Source organism: Rhinopithecus roxellana, chromosome 5 (genome assembly GCF_007565055.1).
Source record: "Rhinopithecus roxellana isolate Shanxi Qingling chromosome 5, ASM756505v1, whole genome shotgun sequence".
In the NCBI taxonomy this organism is placed as follows: domain Eukaryota; kingdom Metazoa; phylum Chordata; class Mammalia; order Primates; family Cercopithecidae; genus Rhinopithecus; species Rhinopithecus roxellana.
Window position 1 is genome coordinate 61,172,219 of NC_044553.1, and position 18,697 is coordinate 61,190,915.

At 52.9% G+C, this 18,697-nt stretch overlaps 2 protein-coding genes across 5 annotated transcripts; both read right to left on the reverse strand.

Annotated features, from left to right (window-relative positions):
* Positions 1–250: 250 nt before the first annotated feature.
* On the reverse strand, positions 251–11,383 carry MMP14 (matrix metallopeptidase 14). The gene is made up of 10 exons (XM_010378356.2): positions 11,044–11,383; positions 6,358–6,506; positions 5,969–6,091; positions 5,287–5,594; positions 4,589–4,750; positions 4,136–4,296; positions 3,522–3,660; positions 3,251–3,401; positions 2,664–2,779; positions 251–2,322 (listed from the first exon to the last, which is right to left on the reverse strand). Exons 1-10 carry the CDS (start codon positions 11,149–11,151, stop codon positions 1,991–1,993), a joined length of 1,749 nt encoding a protein of 582 aa, XP_010376658.1. The 5' UTR covers positions 11,152–11,383; the 3' UTR covers positions 251–1,990.
* A 2,519-nt stretch (positions 11,384–13,902) lies between these two features.
* On the reverse strand, positions 13,903–18,108 carry MRPL52 (mitochondrial ribosomal protein L52). Of its 4 annotated transcripts, none has more exons than XM_010378353.2 (5): positions 18,005–18,100; positions 17,835–17,895; positions 17,691–17,758; positions 14,763–14,827; positions 13,903–14,078 (listed from the first exon to the last, which is right to left on the reverse strand). In XM_010378353.2, the coding sequence occupies exons 1-5, from the start codon at positions 18,030–18,032 to the stop codon at positions 13,929–13,931; spliced, it is 372 nt and encodes a 123-aa protein (XP_010376655.1). In that variant the 5' UTR covers positions 18,033–18,100; the 3' UTR covers positions 13,903–13,928. The 4 variants fall into 4 exon arrangements, with proteins under 4 accessions (XP_010376655.1, XP_010376656.1, XP_030785707.1 ...); XM_010378354.2 differs by having other exon boundaries at positions 17,835–17,892; positions 18,005–18,088; XM_030929847.1 differs by having other exon boundaries at positions 13,904–14,078; positions 14,756–14,827; positions 17,835–17,892; positions 18,005–18,089.
* Between the last annotated feature and the right edge of the window lie 589 nt (positions 18,109–18,697).

The window sequence follows — 18,697 nt, forward strand, 5'->3', positions numbered from 1 at the left end:
GCCTTTTAAGCCAGGTGGTGGGAGAGTAGCTGAGCTCTGTCAGTCACCCCACTGCCCCCTATGGGTATGCCCTGCTTCCCAACTCTGGCCCCTGAATCCCTTTAGTCCACTAAGAATAAACATACTACTTTATGAAAAATGCCAAAGCCCCACCTCATGGAAAACGCTGCTCATGACGCGTGCCCTCGCCTCATCCAGCTCCTTTCACCCACAGCCCATCACCCTCTACAGAGCTCAGCCACACAACGAATGTGAAACACAATTTATTCTTTGTGGAAAGGTTGAACAAGGTCAAAATTGTCCTTAGAGGGCACCGACCCAGCCCCGCCCTGCAGGTTCCTGGGGTCAGACACCTCTGCCCCCCCACCCCCCACCCCTCCCCATGCCCCTTGTTAACAAAAAGAAACGATTTGAATGGAATTCATATATAATAATTATAATAAAAATATACATTAAACAAAACAAAAAAACGAACAAGACAGAAATCTAGCCGAACTGCCAGCACCGTTCACCCCATTTCCCCCACCCTGTGCCCCACCCCCCCAACATCCCTCTCCTCTTGCTCCCTCCACTGGGTCTCACTCTCCCAAGTCCCTGGTACCATGGCCACCACCTTTGGTGGCCCAAGGAGACTTCAATGGGTGGGCTGGGTGGGTGGGGCTGTGAGAGGGCAGGCCACTGGTGAGATAGGCTTGAGGGGTGCTGGCACCAGGGAAGCGTGGGCCCAGGGGAAGCGCGGGCCCAGCCTAAGCTAGCCCCAGCTCCTGCCCCTCACTGAGGTGGTGAGCAGGCCGGGACAGCGCGGCCAGCCAGGCCCTGTGGCCTCTCATGAAGCCCCTCATTCCTCATTTGTGTGCCTTCTCTGCTCCTTTCTCTGGGCTGCCCCACCCTTCCCCTCCACGCTGCCTGGGCAGCAAGGACAGGACCAGAAGGAGCAAGTGTGCCTTCCTCAGGGCCCTTCCTGAGAGCTCCACAGCCCACCCTGTGGCCCCTGCTTGGCTTGGCCTGGCCTGCCCGGCCCCAGCCTTCCAATGCTGCTGCACGTCCTCATTTTCCTTTTTGGGCCCATCCTGCCCTCTCTGGCTGCTCTGCCTTTGGGCCTCAGCCCCAGCTGCCTGAGTTTGGGCAAGGTTCTTTCTCTGTGGCCTTCAGGCTCACCCCCAGGGCTCTGACCCGGGCCTCTCCCGCTGGCCCCACTCTACCTGACAGCTACACCCCTGGTTTCAGCTTTTCTAACTGTGAAAGCCCCATCCAAGGCTAACATTCGAGAGGCATAGGGCTGCTAAGGGTTTCTTCTGTCCCTTTAGTCCCCAACGGCTCAGGCTCCTTCCTTGGAAGTTCCCTGGGGTAGGTGAGGCAGAGGCAGATCTCCGAGGAACTTGACTGACTAAGCAAGGAAGACCCTCTCTGAGTTTTCCTCCCAAGGTCTTAGGGTGGCTGGGCAGTCCCCACCCCCGCACACTGTCTCAGGGTCTCTACCCCCAACAAGATTAGATTCCTTTTAGCCAGAAAGAGTAGTGAGAGGCTGCCAATTGGGTACACCTGGGGCTTTCAGGGCTGGAGTGCCCAGAGCCTCCTGAGGTCAGAGTTCAGAGGTTAAGGTATGTCAGGGGATGGAAAAGGAGCAGATGACCCCATTTGACCTTTACCAGCGAGGTCTGAGGGTCCTGCCTTCAAGTGCAGAGCCCCCAACACATTCAGATGGGGCTGGACAGACACAAAACTACAGGGTTCCGCTGAGAGGCAGAGGCTGGAAAGGGCCACCCTCCCACTCAGCCCTCAAGGGAGCCATCTAGGGAAGATGCAATGCCGGGGCAGCAGGGAGGGAGGCGGTCAGGGTGAGGGAGGCCAGCCAGGGGACAGAGAGAAGCAAGGAGGCTGCGGGGAGGGGGCTTGGGACGGTGGGGGCAGCCCACCCACCACCACCTGCTGCCACTGGCCTTCAGAGGCCAAGTCCTTGTGGTAGGAGTGGGCGGGCCGGCGGTGGGCGTCAGACCTTGTCCAGCAGGGAACGCTGGCAGTAGAGCAGTCGCCTGGGGGTCCCATGGCGTCTGAAGAAGAAGACTGCAAGGCCCACCGCCAGCACCAGGAGCAGCAGCAGCACGGGCAGTACCACGGCAGCCGCGCTCACCGCCCCGCTGCCCTCCTCGTCCACCTCAATGATGATCACCTCCGTCTCCTCCTCAGTCCCCTCATCCGGCCGGCCTCCCGATGGGCAGCCCATCCAGTCCCGCAGGGCTGATTTGGGGTAGCCCGGTTCTACCTTCAGCTTCTGGTTGTTGAATTTCCAGTATTTGTTCCCCTTGTAGAAGTAAGTGAAGACTGCAGGGGGTGGATCAGAAGGTGGTAAGGAAGGGAAGACCCAAAGAGAGGAGAGGAGCGAGGGAAGCTCTGTTAATGTGAGGGCAGCTGAGCTGAGCTCCCCTCCACCTTCCTGAGCATCAGCTTCCTCAGCTGTAAAATGGGGGTGCCTATAGGACCAGGTTGGAAGGTGGTGGGGATGAATGGGTACCACGTGTGGAAGCACCTAGCCCAGCGCCTGGTATGTGGTATTATCATCGCCATTGTTTTCCACACAGCACTCCCTCAGGCTTCCCTCCCACTCTTCCTTAACTCCCTATTCCCATCCTTCTCTCAGCGACACCTTCCCTTGCCCCTCTCACCTTCATCGCTGCCCATGAATGACCCTCTGGGAGACTCAGGGATCCCTTCCCAGACTTTGATGTTCTTGGGGTACTCGCTATCCACTGCCCTGAGCTCCTCGTTGAAACGGTAGTACCTGGGGAAGGGGAAAGGAAGGGCAGTGGCAGACACTGGGCATGTCCTCAGAGGGCAGCAAGACCCAGATCGAATCTACCAGTGGGCAAAGGATAGCTTCGGACAGGGTGGGGACAGGGGTTTTAAGTAATGAGGGCTTGCTGCTGAAAGTGGCGGAAGGTGGGGGTGGAAGGGAGGGTCCAGGCTGCAAGGAGCCACCAGCAGCCCTAATGACAGTGCCTGGCTGCTGGGGCGGAGGCACAGTGCTGGAGGCAGGAGGTGCCAAATGACCAGGTCTGAAATGACCCGGTCACATCCCACTCACACGGTGCCCAAAGGAGGCTGCCCATTTCTAGGCAACAGCAGAGGCTCAGCCAGCTCCTTCTCCAGGGAAGCATCTTGGGGGTAAAGTGCGTCTTTCTCCAGAACTGAGGGAATTTGGGGTGGTGGTGGTTTCTGAGGAAGGCCTGGGGTTAAGGAGTTGAGGTCTTACTTGTTTCCACGGAAGAAGTAGGTCTTTCCATTGGGCATCCAGAAGAGAGCAGCATCAATCTTGTCGGTAGGCAGCCCTCGGCCCAGCTCCTTAATGTGCTTGGGGTAGCCAGGTTCCAGGGACGCCTCATCAAACACCCAGTGCTTGTCTCCTGGGGAGGACAGGAGGGCAGCATCTGGGTTCAACGTAGGCTCTAGGGACTTTAGAGGAAATCAGCTCCTCTAGGGAGACCTTCCTCACTCCCAAAGACTAAAGTGGAGTGCTTGGCTACCTTTGAAGAAGACAAATTTGCCATCCTTCCTCTCATAGGCAGTGTTGATGGACGCAGGCAGGCCCCGCCAGAACTGGCCAATGGGCATTGGGTATCCATCCATCACTTGGTTGTTCCTCACCCGCCAGAACCAGCGCTCCTGGAAGTCAGTCAATGCAGGAAGAGTCCATTACATCTTGCGGCCTAGATCTCTGGCTCAGTCCCCAAAGCTCCCCCACTGCTTTTTGTTCCTCAATTTTAGTTTTCAGTCCAGCTGTTGTCACTTCCACCCAGCTGCCCTACCACAGAGCCCCCCTCCTTTTCTTTTGAGATGGAGTCTCGCACTATTGTCCAGGCTGGAGTGCAATGGCCCTATCTTGGCTCTCTGCAACCTCTGCCTCCCAGGTTCGCACGATTCTCCTGCCTTAGGCCTCCTGAGTAGCTCAGATTACAGGCACCCACCACCACACTCAGCAAATTTTTTGTAGTTTTAGTAGAGATGGGGTTTCACTATGTTGACCTCAGGAGATCCGCCTGCCTTGGCCTCTCAAAGTGCTAGGATTACAGGCATGAGCCACCACGCCCGGCCCATAGAACCCTTTTGTCTTCCAAACCAGCCCACCTCTTCTTCTCACCTTGAAGACAAACATCTCCCCTCGGAGCATGGCCACGGTGTCAAAGTTCCCATCACAGATGTTGGGCCCATAGGTGGGGTTTTTGGGCTTATCAGGAACAGAAGGCCGGGAGGTAGTCCTGGGTTGAGGGGGCATCTTGGTGGGGAACCCTGACTCACTCCCTGGGGCAGAAAACATGAGGGGCATTTCAGACTTAGGAGGAGAGAGGGGAGGGAAGGACAGACAGATGGGCAGACAGTACCCTTGGAAAGGTGTGGATGGGCTTCTAGGGGAGGCTGAAGCAACCAACTGGGAGGTGACAGAAAAGGTGGGCTCAAAAGTGGAGCTGATAGAGGCAATGTCAGATTGGCAGGAGGCGGTGGGGAGACTGCACGGCATGAAACAGGGGAAATGCGTAGACCGGGAGGGGACAAGGAGCAGGGGAGGGAGCAGGCGTGGGTGTAGACTACTCACCATAAAGTTGCTGGATGCCCCGGCGGTCATCATCAGGCAGCACAAAGTTCTCTGTGTCCATCCACTGGTAAAACGGTGCCATGATGGCCGAGGGGTCACTGGAATGCTCGAGCCCCAGGGCATGGCCCAGTTCGTGCACAGCCACCAGGAAGATGTCATTTCCTGGAAGGATGGGGACAGTGATGATAGCAGCCTGAGTCCCTTCCCTCAGCTTCCCTGCTTCCCCACCAGCAGCTTTGGTTTCACCTCCAAGCCTGCTGCCCATGTTTTCAATCCAAAGTGACCAAATTCTGAGGTCCAGCTTTTTATCTGGCATTTAAGCACAAGCCAGTCAACAAGCTCCTCTGGGTGGAGGTGAGACAGTGCTTGGAAGCAGGACCCCCATCCCAGGAAGACCTGTGTTAAGGGAAGCCAAGGCCCTCTCTAGTCCCATGTGTCCCAGGAGCTAGATATGACATCAATTTGGAAAAGTGGGCGATAAGGATGCTTTGAAGTATTTGACTGGAAAGCCAGTCAATGGGTGAGAGGAGGGACCAGATGTAAATAGCTCAAACAGGACTCCTGCTTTTGTCAGCAGTTAGACCAGAAGGTCTTTGTGGTCCCTTCTAGCCCCGAAATTTTAGAAGGAGGGAGGGGAACCACCCCTACAAATGACCGTTGGCTTTTTCCAGAGTAAGTCCCAGGGATACTTGGCTCACCGTTCAGATCCTCATTCCCGACAGTCCAAGGTTCGGCAGAGTCAAAGTGGGTGTCCCCTCCAATGTTGGGGCCTGGGAAGTAGGCATGGGCCAGGAAGCCGCCCTCACCATCAAAGGGCGTGCTGTCACCATGGAAGCCCTCGGCAAAGAAGATCATGATGTCGGCCTGCTTCTCATGGCCCTCACGGATGTAGGCATAAGGCACCTCGCGGAAGCGCAGTGGTGTGGCACTCTCCCACACGCGGAATGCCTTGCGAATGGCCTCGTATGTGGCATACTCGCCCACCTTGGGGGTGTAATTCTGGATGCTGAGGTCCAGCCACGTGGGGAGAGGATGGGGTGTGTTAGGATAACGAGGGGCAACATTCTCCTTCCCTGCACTCTCCCAGGTCTGACTGTGCTGCCCAGCCACCTCTGCCTGACTCAACTCTTCCTGCTACCTCATGCACGATGCCTCTGTCTCAAGAACAAGGGATCCTCAGGCTTTGGCTCTCTGGCACTGGGGTACACCCTTGATCGCTATACCTCTTTCCAGGATGAGAGCCATTTTCCTCCCCACTCCCAGGGATACTTCCCAGGAACTGAGGGGAGTAGGGCAGGAGGTCTCTGAGTCTCTGCATAAGCACAATGGGTGGGGAATAATTACAAGATGTGAGAAAGGTTGCTTGCCTGCTGGACTCACCAGAAAGTGATTTCATTATGTTGCCATTTGAGACCCTGGATGGCATAGCGCTTCCTTCGAACATTGGCCTTGATCTCAGCCCCAAACTTGTCTGGAACACCACATCGGGGGCGCCTCATGGCCCTGGAGTGGGTTTGGGTGTGAGGATTGGGGTCAGTGCAATGTATGAAAGAGAAAGGTCTCCAGTGTCAGTGTTAGGTGAGACTTGCTGTATGTCAATGTGGGGAAAGGCCAAGGTTATGAGATCAGGGTGAACATGAGAGGGTCAGGATCAGCACGTGGGGATGGGGTATGGGGGGGCACAAGCCAGGCATTCAGGTAGGAACATCTCTGGCGCTGGCATTGTCAGTGGGTGCTAGGCAGAACTCCTGCCAGGGTCTAGCACTTACTTCATGGTGTCTGTATCAGCTTTGCCTGTTACTTGCAAGCCGTAAAACTTCTGCATGGCAGCGATGGCCGCTGAGAGTGACTGGGGTGAGCGCTGCGTGTGGGTACGTAGGTCCCCGGGAGGCAGGTAGCCATACTGCTGTAGCCAGGCCTGTAGGGAAAGGGGTATGGCTTAGAGCATCCCCACCTGGCCGATGGGGTGCCTCTACCTCCCCCACAATGCCCAGCATACAGCCTTGGCTTGGTGAGGAAAGGGCAGTGGGTTCCCAGCTTGGCTCCGCCAGCAGGTCTGGAGGAACTCCTAGGCTAGACCTGATCTCTGGCCCAGGCCCCAGTAGGGCTTGTCCCCTCGGGCCTATGGGCCCAAACAGGCTTTTGGCTGTAGCTCTCTTGAAAATGAGAGCGAGCCCTGGTGGTTTAATGGAGTTCTGAGATGTCTTCTCAGAGCTGTGATTCCTTCTAACACTTTTCTCCTCCATGTCAGTGTTCTTGCAGATATAGCATGTTCCACCTGGGAATGGGCTATGCCCATGATGGGTGGGGAGGGGTGTTGACAGGCTGAGTGAGCTCTACTATTGGGTTTGACATGAGGCCCTCCTGGGATGGGAGTGCCATGTCCCCAGGACCCTCACAGCTGAGACCTTTTTAGAAAGGAGGGCAGAAAAAGAGCTAGAGCTAAGGCTGGCTACTACAAGGGGAAACTAGGAACTTGGGATGTGGTAAGAGGTGTGATTCAGCTGGAGCCAGGATCCTGCCACTGTCCTTATCCAAGCAGCATCTGACCTATGGCTGAGAACCTAAAGGCCTATTTAAGATTCTTAGCAGAGGCCGGGTGCAGTGGCTCACACCTGTAATCCCAGCACTTTGGGAGGCCAAGGCAGGTGGATCATGAGGTCAGGAGATCGAGACCATCCTGGCTTACACAGTGAAACCCCGTCTCTACTAAAAATACAAAAAAAAATTAGCGGGGCGTGGTGGCGGGCACCTATACTCACAGCTACTCGGGAAGCTGAGGCAGGAGAATGGCATGAACCCAGGAGGCGGAGCTTGCAGTGAGCTGAGATTGCGCCACTGCACTCCAGCCTGGGTGACAGAGCGAGACTCCGTCTCAAAAAAAAAAAAAAAAAAAAAAAAAAAAAAAAAAAATTCGCAGCATAGGAAGTGGGAGATAGGGGTGGAGGAGACTTGGTGACTGTATTTTATTTCAGGTATGTTGTGAATTGGTCATAATATAAAGGCTGGCATATCACCTTAAATTAATGTTAGGTTTTGGTGTTTGATTAAAAGGTTCACACACTGCAAAGTCCTGTTGAGGAGAGAGTCAGCCTTTATTGTAAGAACGATGGAGTATTTTCTTAAAGCCTCAAAGTAGAACAAGCCAGGCTGGGCATGGTGGCTGACGCCTGTAATCCTAACAGTTTGGGAGGCCAAGGCGGTCAGATCACCTGAGGTCAGGAGTTTGAGACCAGCCTAGCCAACATGGCGAAACTCTGTCTCTACTAAAAATACAAAAATTAGCCGCGCATGGTGGTGGGCACCTGTAATCCCAGCTACTCGGGAAGCTGAGTTAGGAGAATCGCTGAACCTGGGAGGCCAAGGTTGCAGTGAACCAAGATCGCGCCGCTGCACTCAGCCTGGGTGACAGAGCGAGACTCTCTCTCAAAACAAAACAAAAAAGTAAAACAAGCCAAGTTATATATGAAATATGAAGATGCTTGGATTCTTTTATGGGGAGAAGACACCACCCAGATAGCTCTAGTCCCTGCTCCAGTTTTGCTTTCTTAGGGAGTTCGGGAAGGGGCTGTAGGTTGCCCAGGACAGGACCTTGGAGGGGAGATGGGGGAGGCTGCTGTTGGGTGCTGCATCTTCTATCCAAGGTCATCAGTATGGACTGCCACATGGCCCTTCACCTCTGGCTCAGGCCCTGGTGATGGGGCAGCAGTCTTGCACGGGGACTGGGGGTGACTCAAGAGCAGCTGACTGGGGACCTGAGCCCACAGGGGCAAGAATTGCAACATGGTTCTGGGAAGTGATCCCCCAAGGCTGATGGGAGCTAGAACCCAAGATGTAAACAACCCAGCCTTTTCCCAGCCAACAGTCTTGGCTAGAACAACCCTAGCACCACCTAGCTCTGAGGCTCTGAGAGCCCCTCCTCAGGGGTAGAGGAAGGAGTGACATTTAACCTCTGGTATACCAGAGGGGAGCCAAGCAGCGCACACCAGTCCCGGGCTGCTCTCAGGGAGCTGCAGGCTTGCCCTGACCTGTTCTGGCTGATGCTACAGCCAGTGCCTGGGGAGGCCTGCTGTGGCCTGTGCCTAAGTATGCAGGAAACGTCTTTTGCCCCTAGCCTCACCTGCAGGATAAATACACCCCAGGCTTATGACCCTTGGTTGGGGAGCAGCTGCTTCAGGACTTGGGGAAGGACGGGACTGGTCTACTTCTGATGCTGGAAGGCAGGAGGACTGAGGCCAGGCCCCCTCAACCCTCAGAGAGCAAAGCTGAGAGAATTCACCTAAAGCAGAACGACAGAAGGGAGGGCAGCACAGAGATGGGGAGAATCCACCTCCAGGAGCTCTAGGGGAAATCCCCTCTGGAGTCTTTCAAGAAGCTAGGCGGGTCTAAATATTCACACCCACAACCTCCACCCCATACCCTAGGGAGAAAAATGAAGGCTCAGTCAAGTGAAGGACTTCCCTGGAGTCAAGAGAGCTGCAAGGCCTGGAAAGGAAGTGCCCCCATCCCTCTCCTCCCCCCCAGGCCTAGGCAAGTTTCTCTCCTCACAGGGACTATGAGGTCGAAACCACAGAAGAGAGGACTCTTGTGTCTGCGGCTGGGTGGGAGGAAGGGCTCAGCGCCAGACGGGCCATGGGGAGGAGAGGGCTGTCCTGGAGCTGGTGCAGGACTCTGGAGGCCTGGTGGGAGGGACCCAGCTGCATGAGGCCTGCACCACCCCAGCTTTCCCTCCACATTGGCCTGGAGTAAAAAGCAACTATGTTGGGTCAAAGAACTCAGCTGGTTGGCTTTGTCTTTGTGAATGAGAGAGATGTAAGGTATCCCCTAGGAGAAAGTCAAGGGAACACCTCCCATCTTGGCTTACGAGTCCAGTTGAGGGTGGGGGGACCTCCAGCTCTGCAGTAGGCCCTGGATCCTAGCCTCTGGGGCTGCTCCTCCCTCCCTTCCAGGGCCCAGAAGCAAATGGTGGTTCTGGCACTGGGTCCGCCCATGACCCACTTAAAACGGAGCCAGGGCTGCCGCCCCTCCCCTGGGGACCCAGCAGAGCAGGGGAGGGAAAAAAGGCAAGGCAGTGAAGTTGGCGGTGGCCAGCTCCCCAGATGCCCAGGCTCGTTTTCTTAGGGGCGCTCCCTTTCAGGTCTCAGAGGAGGACTCTAGGCCTGGGAAGAGGACGACTCCTCCCGGACAGTCAGAATCAGCCTCCAGCACTAGGGCAGGTTTTTTACTCTCCCTGGTGTCTGAGCACTCCACGTTTCGTCATCCACCCCCATTCCTGGGGCCATACTTTTCCAGTCGGCCCTAGACCCTTTCAGGGACAGAGAGAGAAGAGAATATTCTTTCCAAAGAGTTTTCTCCGGGGTGGGACTAGGGCGGAGAAGCCAAACCCAGATCCCATCCCCCTTCTGGGGCCCTTCCTGGCCCCTCCCGACCGCACCCAGGCCCTTGCCAGGCTGAGTGGGTTGAGATGGCCCAAAATAAGAAGCTCATTAAATCCGTCTCCCACCTTCACCCCAAAATAAGAGAGAGAGAGGAAAAACTTCCTCAGACAACTCCCACGCAGCTTCCTCTGGGGCCCGGTGGGCCACCGTCTGGGCTGGGGTGGGGGTGGGGGGCGCCCGAGCCAGCCGAGACGTGTGAGGGCACCCCGGGCCAGACTCTCTCCCCACTCCCCGAGCGACGCCCCCAGGCTCCCTGCAATTAACACAGAAAAACAATTAACAACAAAAAGGGCCTGAAGGCGCCGACGCGGGTGGGGATAGTGGAAGGCAGCGACCCGGCCGATCGCCCGGCTCACAAGAAGAGCTTTGTGTGGACGGAAATGCGGCCAGCGCGCCGGCGCTGCGACCCTCGACGCCAGGGATGCGGGTAGGGGGACAGCGGGGTCCTCTCGGGGAGACGGGGGCTGTGGCCCTGGACGTTCGGCCGTCCACCCTCGACCCCCATCTGGCCGCAGACGCGTCCGCTGAGGGCCTGGGCCGCCCGGGGAGGCCGAAGCGCCCATCGGAGGGCAAGCCGGCGGGAGAGCGCTGGAGAGCTGGAAAGTCGAAGAAACAACAAACTCTCGCGCGTGACGAGGAGCCGGGACAGCGCGGGGTTTGAGCGGAGTCCAAATGTTTACCAGGCGGTTCCAGAGCTGAACGCAGAGCCCAAGGGAATTGGGGAAGGGGGAGTCTGCCCGAGTTGTAAAGTTCTTCCAAGGACTGGGAAAAAAGAAGGAATGGGAAAGAGAGTCGGCGGCGCAGGGGGTGGGGGCAGCTGGTTGGAAGCGGGCAAAAGTTGGATCGATCTGGAATTTTGGAGACGAAGAGGAAAAAGAAAAGGAGGGGGAATCCTGCAGGCCCGAACAGCCGAGATCCCAAGAGCCCTCCTCTCCGAATAGAGGCTGTCCCCTTGGAGACCCCCGGGCTCGCCTCCCGGCGGGCGAGACTCCAGGAAGGGCCGGGGAGCTCACTTACTTCGGGGCTGAAGGTGCTGCTTTGGGCCGAGCCGAGGGAGGCGAGCGCGGTGCCGAGCGTGAGCAGGGGGAGCAGGAGACAACGGGAGGGTCTTGGGGCGGGAGACATGGTCCGAGACCACCGGGTCAGCCGGGCAGTGTGGGCTCCGCGGCGGGGCCCACGCCCTGGGGTCGCACCGCCACTCCCTTGGGGCGCCTTTGTCTTCGGTAGGCACTGAACTTTAATTCCTAGAGCGCTGTCGGTTTGGAATAAGGGGATTGTTCCTGAAAGTGCCTGTTTGCTCTTCTCCTCTTTTCCGGTTTTTGATCTTTCTTCTGCTTAGTCGGCGAACTGGGGTCTGGATCCCTCTCACTCTCTCCTCTGGTCCCTCCCTTTTCCCGCAGCCTCTCCTCCGTCCCCGCCCCAGTGCCCTCCTTTCCTGGTTGGGGACGTGGTTGTTTTAGCCTGAATCCAATTACAACCAAGAACTGGAAAAAAAAAAAAAAAAAAAACCAAAAACCCTCTAAGTTGCCTTTTTGTGGTGCAGGCTGCCATCTGCAGGGGTTGAGGCCACGGTGGACAGCAGGGGGCTGTAGAGGACCCAGGGGACGGGATGTGGGAGACTTTCTCCCTATAAGCATATTCTGAGTGGCTTGATTCCTCTGGTATTCAGCATTTGTCTCACCTCAGGGTGGAAATTATTGGGGGCTACGTGGCTAGGGGCAACAAGGAGCTCAAAGTGTGGGATAGTGGTGGTGGTGGAGTCTTCTTCCATGCTCATGAGACCGGCATAGGGAGAAGGCCAGTTTATTAACAGTTGGGGGGTTATCTTCTGGGCCCTATAGACAACTGTCTATGGTCCTCCCTCCGCTGCCAAAAATTCCAAACTATAACCCAACTACCAACAACAAACCCCACAACCATACTGGATCTGTGGCTCCAACCTTGTAGAAAGACAAAGGTGATTCCTTTATTGTCATTTGTAATGTGGCTGCACCTTTAATTGGAAATCGCTGAGAGGAAAAGGGTACAAGGCCATGGGATCTGGGGGAAAGCAAATCAAGCTGGGTGAAATTATTGTAAAAGAAGGGATTGGGAGTTGGGACTCTGGGGTTTAGTTCCACCTCTACACTGAAAAAGGAGGCAAGAGTAAAATCTCCGTTAGGGACTTACTGGACTCAGAACAAAAGATGGAGGTATGTAGGAAAGGAAGAGGGCAGGATAAAGCTGACCGTGAGAAAGGGAGACAGATAAGAGTCAGGAACTAGACAGACGTGGAAAAGCAGCACAACAGAAGCAGGAAAAGTGTGGGAGACAGAAAATTCGACTATCAGCAAAATCTAAGATCCAAGAATTGCATTTGGTCAGTGAGAGAGGATGGAGGTAGCGCGAGGAGGAAGGGAGAAAAAAGCAAAGGAAGGAATAAAGGAGGGTGGACAGAAATTAGGTCAGGTAGGAAGCTTCAGAAATCCAAGGGATTCAGGAACTATCACACTTCTGTGGCAGAATGAAGTCTAGTGCTCAGTACTGTAATGAAAACGAAGGTCTTTTGCTCTCAGATTCATGATCAATAAAATGAAAAGCTTTTCAGGTCCTGTGGCGCCTCCAGGTTTGTGGGAGGTATATGGTGTTATTTCTTTTTATTCTTTTTTGAGACAGAGTCTCGCTCTGTCACCCAGGCTGGAGTGCAGTGGCCTGATCTTGGCTCACTGCAAGCTCCGCCTTCTGGGTTCACGCCATTCTCCTGCCTCAGCCTCCTGAGTAGCTGGGATTACAGGCGCCCGCCACCACGCCCGGCTAATTTTTTGTATTTTTGGTAGAGATGGGGTTTCACCGTGTTAGCCAGGATGGTCTTGATCTCCCGACCTTGTGATCCGCCCGTCTCGGCCTCCCACGGTGTGTGTTATTAAACAGCTACCTACCCCACAGTGACTAAGCTAAGTCACACAGTGGCTAAGCCCTTATGTAGGGCTTTCCTACACAAACTGGGGTTGGAAGGTATAAGCCCCTCTTCAACCAATCTCTGGAATGCAGTCAGAAACACGGAGACCTCAGAACCCCACTCTTGGCAGAACATGCAACACCCAGGTATGGTTCTTCTCACATCAGCCTTCCCAGTGAGGGTAACCACCTGGACCATGTATCTGAATCTTAGGAAGACTGACACCAGATGCTTGTCAAAAAAGGGACCTTGGCTAGAAAATTTTTTTTTCTTTCTTTTGAGATGGAGTCTCACTCTATCGCCCAGGCTGGAGTGCAGTGGTACAATCTCGGCTCACCACAACCTCCACCTCCTGGATTCAAGTCATTCTCCTGCCTCAGCCTCCCAAGTAGCTGGGATTACAGGCGTGTGCCACCACACCTGGCTAATTTTTGTATTTTGAGTAAAGACAGGGGAGTTTCACCATGTTGGCTAGGCTGGTCTTGAACTCTTGACCTCGTGATCCACCCGCCTCGGCCTCCCAAAGTGCTGGGATTACAGGCATGAGCCACCATGCCCGGCTGAAAATCTTTTTCGTGAAAACATTTATTAGATGCCAGCTATACATGGCCTAAACTGTGTATGGGCTGTTAAAGGCTTGAGTGCCTGGTTAGAACCAGGAAAACTGCTGTCCCCTTTTCATGTTCACAGAACAGCTATTTCTCATAGTTGGGCCAGTCCTATGGCCTGCAAAGGAGGTAAACATTTTAAAGCAAGACTTAGCCGAACTGGAATGGAGCCAGAGATGAGGGCACTAAGCCAAGCCTCCCAGGCAGTGATTTAACAGCTTGTTCTTGGTGTCCCAGCTCTTTTGCTTTGGAGACAGATGGGGAATGTGAAGGCTCTCTTCTGGCTGGGGTGAAGCATGTAGGTGACAGAAAAGAAATCCAGAGAGAGGCTGAGGAAGGGAGGCAGGAGCTGCTTTTTATTGACTTGGAAGTGGGCGCTTCAGTGAAGCCCCTTTCGATTTAAGAGCATTTTCCTTCTTCCTTTGTTCTTCCTGCAACTTCTGCTGCCTGAGCTGCCATGCTTGTAATCCAGTGTCCATTTCCTGTGACAGCAGTACAACTCGTCTCTGAAACAGATAGGAGAACAGTGTGGATAACATCTGGGACTTAAGTGCTACACTATATATCCTTCCACTTACAAATTCAAAGGTTTCATCTGGAAAATGACACTGCTGACTCCCCAGCGGGAGCAAGTCCTGGCTTGGGAGGCAGAGGGAGACAGCAAAATGTGCAGCAGGATGTCTACTACTGGTTCCTGTCCTGGGAGTGCCCCACTCTTCCTCCCTTCTCACAGTGCTATTAAAACCTTTGGCTGGGGCCAGGCACGGTGGCTCATGCCTGTAATCCCAGCACTTTGGGAGGCTGAGGCAGGCATATCACCTGAGGTCGGGAGTTTGAGACCAGTCTGATCAAAATGGAGAAACTTCGTCTCTACTAAAAATACAACATTAGCCAGGCGTGGTGGCACATGCCTGTAATCCCAGCTACTCAGGAGACTGAGGCTGGAGAATCGCTTGAACCCAGGAGTAGGAAGTTGAGGTGAGCTGAGATGGCACCATTGCACTCCAGCCTGGGCAACGAGCGAAACTCCATCTCACAAAAAACAAAAAAACATAAAAAACCTTTGGCTGTTATTAATAAAACCTCTGTATGAGGGGTACATGTTTGCTTAGGTGCAACACAGCTCAAGACAAATTATGATTTAAATGTTCTCCTTCCAGGTAGCCCTGGCTGTTGCTCTAGCCACTCACTGCAAACTTCTCCCTTTCAGCTTTTCTTCGAAGCTGGCCTTTCATTGGGGGAGCAGGGCGGCCATCTACAAGTAGAAGTGAGAGAAAAGGCAAGTGTTAGAGACGGTCTGCAGCACCTTGTGCAAATACTGTGATAGGAATAAGGGAAGAACCACTCTCTAGCTCCTCTCTTCCATTTCATATACACTGTAGCTTAATTAACCTAAAATATGTCCCTCATCTTCAAGGGTAAGGTACAATAACCCAGAATGAGCTCTTAGGCATATTACTACTCTCATTTTATTTCATTTATCTATTTATTTTTTGAGAGACTCTCGCTCTGTTGCCACGTTGGAGGGCAGTGACGCAATCTCAGCTCACTGCAACCTCTGCCTCCTGGGTTCAAGAGATTCTCCTGCCTCAGACTCCTGAGTAGCTGGAACTACAGGCACGTGCCACCATTCCTAATTTTTGTATTTTTAGTAGAGACGGGGTTTCACCATGTTGGCCAGGATAGTCTTGATCACTTGACCTTGTGATCCACCTGGCTCGGCCTCCCAAAGTGCTGGGATTCTAAGCGTGAGCCACTGTGCCTGGCCTTTTTTATTTTATTTTTTATTTTGAGACAGACTTTTGCTCTTGTTGCCCAGGCTGGAGTGCAATGGCATGATCTCAGCTCACCGCAACTTCTGCCTCCCGTGTTCAAGCGATTCTCCTGCCTCAGCCTCCTGAGTAGCTGGGATTACAGGTGCGTGCCACCACACCCGGCTATTTACTACTCTATTTCACTTAACTCTCATTAGCCTTGTATTTGAGGTCCTCTGCAATGCTGAATCTGTTTTGTCTTCAGAAATTCTTAAGCAATGTGATCACTGTTGTACTCTGTATCTTTGATAAATTCCATCCCACTCCACAATGAAATGCCCTCTTTTCCTTTTCTTCCAGCCAAATCTTCATCCTTAGGTCCACTCAAACCCTAACTTTCCCAGAAACTCTAATCTCTTCAAATCCATCAGCCTTTTCTTCTGAAAGAAGTGCTGACTATTTAATATTCACCTATTTGCCTTGGGACATTTACTGTACTTTTTTTCTTTAAGTGTTATTTAGCTACCTCAGGTCCTTTTGGAAAGGGGCAGAGTATTGAAATACTATTATTTATTATTATTATTATTTTTGAGACAAGGTCTTGCTCCGTCACCCAGGCTGGAGTGCAATGGCACAATCTCAGATCATTACAACCTCCACCTCCTGGGCTCGGGCGATTCTCCTGCCTCAGCCTTCCGAGTAGCTGGGACTATAGGCACATGCCACGGCGCCTGGCCCTGAATACTATTACTTAATTTTTAAAACGTCCATGCTTTGTCCCAGTTAGACTTTAAGTTCCCTGGGTCAGGAACTGTGTTGCTAGCTTTTGCTATTCATAGTATAGTGTAGGCACATAAGCATGTTAATAAAAATCCACAAATATCTGCTGACTTGCTGAAAAGATGCAGTATCTGACCCAAGTAGTTTACTTTCTGCAAAGAAAGAAACAGAGTGAAAACTCTGCCCAAAAGTTTGAAGGCAAGACAGAGAAGAGGTGTTATTTATCAGGAAAGGGAACCAATATTGTTTATGCCACGTGCTTTACATTGGTTGTTTCATTTTATCCTTATAAGAACCATATGAGATAGGTATTCTTTTACAGATATGGAAACTGAGACTAAGATAAAATTAAGTAATTTGTCCAAGACCACAAAGTTAGCGAGAAGGGAAGCCTGGATTAAGAATAAGGTCCACAGGCTAGGCGTGGTGGCTCATGCCTGTAATCCCAGCACTTTGGGAGGCTAAGGGGATCACTTGAACTAAAGAGGTCAAGACCAGCTTGGGCAACATAGCAAGACCTTGTCTCTACTAGAAGTTAAAAAAAAAAAAAAAAAAAAAATTAGCCAGGAATGGTGGTGTGTGCCCGTGGTCCCACCTACTTGGGGGGCTGAGGTGGGAGGACTGCTTGAGCCCAGGATATCAAGGCTGCAGTGAGCGATGATCATGCCACTGCACTTCAGCCTGGGTGACAGGGAAAGACCCTATTTCAAAAAAAAAAAAAAAAAAAAAAGGAAGCAGTCATATATAATTCCAGAGTCTTTCCAATAGTCCATACTCCTACAAGGAGATGCCAGGCTTCTTACAGTAAATAACAAGTGGAAAAAATCTTCACCATTTTCCTCAGTCACCAATTTTCTAATTAAGCAGGATCATACTCCTAGAGAGCAACAATAGGGGATTAAATATTCAGATCTCTGTGTTGTCAAGGAGGACTGGCCTATGTTTAGTCCTGGCTTTGTTACTACCTAGCTGTATGATCACGGGCAATTCACTTCTGTAGGCCTCAAATTTCCTACTTGTACACTGGAGTCTCATAAGAAGAATGGGGAGTAGCTTCAACTTCTCTAAGGTCCCTCCCTTCTAGGGCTAATATCTATTCTCCCCCACCCCTCTCTTTTGTAAGTAAAGGGAAAATAATTTTCTGAAGGGAGCCTGCCATCCATAGTCTTCATCCTTCTACCCCTCTAAGATGTTTATTTCTGTAGCTTTTCAAAGAGCTCTCCCTGCATTTGGTACCAAATACTGAAAATTCACTAACCACACAGAAAAGTGGTTCTTGGTTAAAAAAAATAATGTCCCCCTTTAAAAAACGCAGAAGTCTTGTCACCCCCTTCCACCCTGGCGGCCCCAAGTCAGAATTATCTTCTGCTTATCTCCACAAGTCAAGATCCTGTTTAGCTTATCTTCCTTAGTTGAAGTGTAATCTACAAAATAAACACGAGGGATTCCCCAAATTCCGTTTTCCAAATAGAAGGTTCGACACTTTTACACGCCCCCACCTTGATACCCCCAGCTCCCCGTCCAGGGGCGTTCCCTCTGGGTGAAAATCTCCCCAGTGTAGTTAACTGTCAGATCAGCGCTCACCCGCATATGACCAGTCTGGGAGGTCTGTAAGGGGCCCGTAGCCGGAGGGGTTGGCAGCCAGTCCCTGCCTGTGTGGAGAAAAACAGATCTGTGAGGACCTAGCCCATCTTCTGGTCCCCCAGGACCCCTCATCCCAGCACTCACTGTAGTCGCCACTGGCCGCCCGCCCAAGCGGCTGCTCCGCAGTGCAGCCTCCGGACACCTGCTGGGAAAACAGAACAGAGCTGGGGGAGAGGCCGCGCAGCCGGATCAGGGGTCCTGTGCCCGTCCCCAACGCGCCTCCGAGTCCACGGTCACTATCTATACCCACTCACTGAAGAGAACAGTCGCTAAAGCAGCCATGCTGAGCCGGAGTAGCCGGAAGTAGGCGTGGCCTCGGTGGCCACGCGCGACGCCATGGGGGAAGCTGGAAGTCGCCATCTTGAATCTGGGTTTTCAATCCTGGGCTCCGCCATCTTGGGTCATCGTACGGAAGGAGAGACAAAACTGCGATCCAGGTTTTTGAGGTGAAAACGAATTGTCGTTCAGGGCATGCATTCTCAGCGGAAGTCGTGTCCTCCCAGATTAAGCCCTTCTGAACAGTTCCCACAATCTCCCTACAGCGGTCTCCAGTTCATCGAAATTGATATTAATAGTAACTTTGATCTCAGAGGAGTAACATCAACGTCATTCTACAGATCCTCGCATCACTGTAACACAGTTTTCCTAGACTAAGAAAAGTAATCAAATTTAGAGTTAATCGGAAATTGGGCCAGCCTGGGCAACATGGAGAAACTCCTCTCTACAAGAAAATGGAAAATTAGCTGGGTGTGGTGGTGCATGAATATGGTGTCTCAGCTACTTGGGAGGCTGAGGTGGGAGGATCGCTTGAGCCTGGGAGGCCCAAGGCTGCAGTAGGCAGAGATCATACCACTGCACTCCAGTCTGGGTGACAGAGCGAGGCCTTGCCTCAAAAAAAACTCCATATGACAAGTGCTGTTTTAGGTGTAGGAGATTTTATGGAGAAT